General features: G+C 43.1%; 2 protein-coding genes across 2 annotated transcripts in view; one reads left to right on the top strand and one right to left on the bottom strand.

Annotated features, from left to right (window-relative positions):
• The window catches only part of MCYG_04800 (ATP-dependent RNA helicase DBP2), a gene marked incomplete at both ends in the record, with an annotated part of 2,555 nt that extends 2,038 nt beyond the window's left edge, over window positions 1-517 (top strand). Inside the window, one exon of the mRNA XM_002847017.1 lies at window positions 477-517. Coding sequence (XP_002847063.1) covers window positions 477-517 — 41 coding nt within the window. The remainder of the gene's footprint in view (window positions 1-476) is intronic.
• Window positions 518-1,746: 1,229 nt separating this feature from the next.
• MCYG_04799 (uncharacterized protein) lies at window positions 1,747-2,325 on the bottom strand (the record flags this gene model as incomplete). The annotated part of the gene is made up of 1 exon (XM_002847016.1): window positions 1,747-2,325. The coding sequence occupies one exon, from the start codon at window positions 2,323-2,325 to the stop codon at window positions 1,747-1,749; it is 579 nt and encodes a 192-aa protein (XP_002847062.1).
• Window positions 2,326-2,496: the final 171 nt, after the last annotated feature.

Below are 2,496 nucleotides of genomic sequence, written 5' to 3'. Positions count from 1 at the left end.
ATTTTCACGATAGACACTCGTGCTACCCTCGGCATCGATTTCCCTATTCTTTAACTCATTTCTTTTACGTTGAAACTAAAAACTGGGCTGCTCGAATACCTAGATTTCCTCCTGCTTATTCAATTCCCTACAGGTTTACGGTTTTTCTTTACTCTATTTCCTATGTTACAAGGCCTATGAAGGTCTTCTGCTTTCTTAAATCACGGGTGATGGGAAGTTTTGCTTCTGTCTTACGGTTTGAATCCTTTACCCAGATTACATATCCATGGATTATGCCTCGACGGCGGAAAGGTTGAAGGCATATCTGTACTTTATTAATTTTATGTTTAGACATTAAAAGTCAAATAATTAACAATTTATTATTCGTATTAATTGCAGTGTCCCGGCGTCGTCTCTAACAATATGTCGGGATCTGTATGTCCTGCCTCCAAAGGTTGTCATCAGTATTCAGATGGCCTACTTAATATAGTTAAAAGGCATTACATCAATGATCCCAAGTCTTTTCCGTGACCGTTAATATGACTGCCTATGGGGTTGTCGCTGTCCCATACCCCATGTGGACTACCACAAGAAGCCGAGTTAGTATATTCTCGAAAAAATAAGCTATACAGCAGGTAGACAGCGCGCTTCAGAAGAGAATCAGCCCCATGGTATATGTACCCAATGAAAATTAACGCTGGCGAAGGCATATTCTCGCATAAAAGCGAAAAGAATCTCGATATCACTATAAATTTTTGTGTTGGGCTTAGGAGCTGTCTTCAGGCTTGGATTTTTCTTTAAAGCCGCGAATTATGAAAACGGCTTGTAAGGAAGACCGCCCATTCCACTGCTCGAAAAGCCCATGGCGCCAGGCTTCATAATAGCTAACGACTATGTTCTCTTCACTAACATTTTCATGAGGACGGGGCTGATCACGGTTCGATTGACATCCCGGTTCTTTATCCCTCTCTTTTTTACAAAAGCCTTTCGTGAAATATAATAATTCTTTTTTCTTCCACAGGAATAGTCTTCGACAGCGTTGAAGTCTATGACAACTAGAGCACTTCTTCCGGGCTCGATGCTTGCTGCTTTGAAACTTCTCTCTGCAGGGCAAAATGGGAGAGGCTTCTCCTTGTGAGATTTGGCGGAGTGATCAAAAAGCCCAAGAAAACGCCAGTAATAATCTGCACAGTACAATAAAGCAAATGCAATACTAAGCTTTGGGCTGATTACTACTACTGTATCGTTGTTCACAAGCTAAAAGATAGAATCAAGGTAGTCAATATCAAAGGGGGGGGTGTATGAATTCTCGGCATACTAGAGTATATGGTGTATATTTCAATTATCAGCTTTTAGCACCTGTCGGACTGTGAAGTTTGACTTCCAATGACTAGTATCACTGTAGTACCTGACGAGTTACCGTCACAGCTTGTCGGGGTTGAGAGAATAACAGTACGAACAGGATCACCATCTCTGTGAAGCTCTTGGTGCTGATGGTGAGGCTCAAAATAGGTTGGAGCCGAAAGGTTAACTCAGACCCACCGCGAGATTGTAGATGTTGAGTATGCTGAATTAACTGCTCATCCAAGTTGGTATTGAACCAAGTTCATACGCATCGCAAGTTGAGGGTAGTATACATGTCTTATTTGTCGAAATTGCGGGTATCTATCAAATCTATTCTAAACATTACAAGTGGATGAATGAGGAGGGTATTCTCGTCTAAAACGTTTGCCGAACAGCCAACTAATGATTGGTCTTTTATTGTAATCAAACGTCTTGACTCCGGTCAGTGAAATTATCGGCCCCAATGCTATTATCCGCATTTTCCTTAACTCCAAACTGTTTGAAGTAAGGGCCGAACATTGACAGCCTTTCGCAGTCCTTAGCCAGCCAATTCCGATCTGAGTCAGATAAGTATGACGACACAGAAGAGGTGTCGGGCGAGGAGTCAGAGGGTGCTGGAATCAACTGTGGGCCAAGAATCCTCTTATACAGGGCAAGCGACTGCCACAGGATATCAAGTAAACTATGGGGGCTGGGACCCTTTAAAGATGGGCCAGATTCAAGCTTTCTCAATGCCTTTTCAACCATTGCGTCTTCCTCTGCCTCATTTGGGGCTATACTTGGAATGCTAGTTGATTCTTTCTCTTTACCCTGGGTAGGATCTTCCGATATAAGCTCCGTGGGCTTCTTGTTCTGTTTAATGTAGCCAAATGCAAGCAGTTCGATGGCATCTCGCGTACGTAGCCTAAGATGGGTGAGGGCTTTGAGAAGACGCGTTTGGTGTAGCTCAGCTGGTACAGTCGGGGAACCGTCAAGTGAATATTTCAGTCTTATCTTGTTCATATTCGCCGAGTCCGATACGAGCTTCTCCCTGTTAACGAGAGCCCGAACAAGTTCTATGTATCTCAGTATTAAACTAGGATCTAGTTTCACAGTTGAGCCTGAAATATCAAGGAGCTTGCTTGCAACATCTAGAACATTTGGGTTGTTCCTGTCGCGAGAACACGTGCTGAG

Source organism: Microsporum canis, genomic scaffold (genome assembly GCF_000151145.1).
Source record: "Microsporum canis CBS 113480 supercont1.4 genomic scaffold, whole genome shotgun sequence".
Taxonomy (NCBI): domain Eukaryota; kingdom Fungi; phylum Ascomycota; class Eurotiomycetes; order Onygenales; family Arthrodermataceae; genus Microsporum; species Microsporum canis.
Note: the sequence above shows the minus strand (reverse complement) of the source record. Positions and strands in the feature narration are given on the sequence as shown.